The 2,198-nt window shown below is 71.8% G+C and overlaps 1 protein-coding gene across 1 annotated transcript in view; it reads left to right on the top strand.

Annotated features, from left to right (window-relative positions):
- Positions 1-2,183, top strand: part of H696_01908 (hypothetical protein) — a gene marked incomplete at its 5' end in the record, with an annotated part of 2,976 nt that extends 793 nt beyond the window's left edge. The window contains 5 exons of the mRNA XM_009495809.1: positions 43-249; positions 449-934; positions 1,055-1,168; positions 1,301-1,731; positions 1,832-2,183. Of these exons, the coding sequence (XP_009494084.1) occupies positions 43-249; positions 449-934; positions 1,055-1,168; positions 1,301-1,731; positions 1,832-1,915 (1,322 nt within the window). The 3' untranslated portion in view covers positions 1,916-2,183. The remainder of the gene's footprint in view (positions 1-42; positions 250-448; positions 935-1,054; positions 1,169-1,300; positions 1,732-1,831) is intronic.
- Between the last annotated feature and the right edge of the window lie 15 nt (positions 2,184-2,198).

The raw sequence follows: 2,198 nt of genomic DNA, 5'->3' as shown, positions 1-2,198 counted from the left end.
CCCCCCCCCCCGTGCTCGCCCCTCCGGCGTGGGCCGGTCCAGGTTTCACTCTGCAGGAGGTCTGGGCCTGCCTGACGTGCCTGGCCGAGGCGGCCGGCCACGGGGCCGATACCCCAACCGCCATCGAGCGCCGGGGGAACTACCTTTGCGACGCGTGCACCGTCGAATGCCACCCCGGGCATGATGTCCGCTCGCTTGGGTATCGCCGTGGCGTTCGCTGCGACTGCGACGACCCGGACCGGTGTCCTGGTGCGCAAGGGGCGCGCCTGCGACCTGCCTCTCGGATGCCTCGCTTTTGGGCCCTCGGCTCGCGACTGACCCCCATCCCGCTGCCACCTGTGTCGTGCTCCTCCCTCCCCATCCATCTGGCCATGTATTGCTCGGCCCCTGGTGCGCTACCCTCCGCCTTTGCCCCCCCCCCTCCCTCTCGCGCTGCGGTGCTGGCCAGGCCAAAAATGCAGCCTGCTGGCAGACCTCAGCGCCAAGCCGGCCGCACGCCGGCCGGTGGCCAGCCCCCTGGGGGATTTGATCCTCCGAGACCCGGTGGCCAATCGGTACACACTGGGCAATGCCAATCGCTTTTGCATCTGCCGGCGCTTCTACTCGGAGGACGATGGCCCGGCGGCGCCGGGAGAGGCCGACGGAGCCCCAGACGCTGCCCCGGCCGATGAGGACGACATCATGGTCCAGTGCGTCGGGTGTGAAGACTGGCTACATGGGCGATGCGTGGCCCGGGCACGTGGAACGGATGCCGACAGCTGCCCGGCCGGGCCCTGGGAGCTGCTTGCCTCGACGCCCGCCGCGGCACTGCCCGCGGCCGGACCCCGGAGCCACTGCTGGGCATACTTCCTGTGCGGGCGGTGTGTCGCAGGCGACGCACTTCCGCTTGCCTGGGCGCTGCGTGCGGCGCCCGACGTCGAGCGTGTTCCACTTGGTGCGTGCGGGGCCGGCCCGCCCGTTCGCCCGCGAGACCTTGCGCCTGTCTCGGGCGCGGGAGAGGGGGAATCCTGCTAACATGCCCCTCGCTGCTGCCCCCCCCCCCCCCCCCCTGCAGACCCGTCCTACTTGGTGGGAGACAACTCGCCCAGCCGGACTCCGAGCCCGGACTTGCCGCTGGGCTGCCGCACGGCGCCGGCCGATCTGGACGACTTCCGGGCCGGCGTGCATGGTACGTTGCCCCTCGCCGAGCCTACTGGCTGCTGTGGTTCCTTTGCCCCCCCCCCCCCCTCACCCACCTGCGCGCGCGACCACGCCTCCTCTGACCCACCCGGCACGCGCGCCGATCCACACAACCACTCAGGACAGCCATTCCACATGCTGCTGCCGCGCACCTTCCGGAAGATGGTGTGCGGGTGCGGCCTGTGTCGGGCGCTCCTTCGCCAGGGGATGGACCTGCCGGGCCACTGGGAGGGCCCTGGCCCGGAGTCGGTCGACTGGTCCCCTCTGGCGGCCCTGCTGCTGGGGCCGGTGGCCGGGCTCCATACCGCTGGGCCGGGTGCGGGCGACGAACGCGAGGAGGCACAGAGTGCGGGAGCCGGTGCCGCGGCCCGGCCGGCCCGCGCGGCGGTCGCTGCGGCCGTGGCCCCGGCGCACCTCCGCTCGGGCGGTGCTGGTACCCCGGCACACGCGCCGGAACAGGCCCACGCCATCGCCCAGGGGATTGCCTCGCTCCATTCGCATCTGCGTGCGGAGTTGGCCCAGCTGCCGGCAGACTCGGTCGTCACGCCGGAGGTACGCGCGAGTTTTGGCAAGCGGGGGAGCGGGGGGGGGGGGGGGGGGGACATCGGGTCAGGCCCCTATGCCGCATGCTGACATCATCCGCGCGGGGCAGATCATCCGCGGAATTTTCAGCCGGCTGCGTCGCGAGGGGGCCGAGGAGGGGGCCCCGGCGGCCAAGCGCCAACGCGGCGCCTGACTACACACTCCGCCTGGCCATGGGCCGCGCTTGGTTGGGCGGCTTTCCTCCGTGTCCATTGTGTGTCCAGGCGCTGGGGTGTCGCGAGATGTTTTGTGTCTATTGTCGCCAAGTGGCTCTTTCGGTTGAGCCCTCCCCGCGCACACATCCAGGTGGGAGGAAGGGACGCCCATGCGCGTGCGATGGGTTGTGTGAAAAAGGAGCCCCCGGTCTCGGGCACTGGGCAGGGGGGGAAGGGAAGGCCTGCTCGGGCGCCGGTGCGACAGGGGAGGAGGAGGAGGGG

Source organism: Fonticula alba (genome assembly GCF_000388065.1).
Source record: "Fonticula alba strain ATCC 38817 unplaced genomic scaffold supercont2.3, whole genome shotgun sequence".
NCBI classification, from domain to species: Eukaryota; order Rotosphaerida; family Fonticulaceae; genus Fonticula; species Fonticula alba.
The sequence above is the reverse complement of the archived record's forward strand: the minus strand, read 5'-3'. Positions and strand labels throughout refer to the sequence as shown.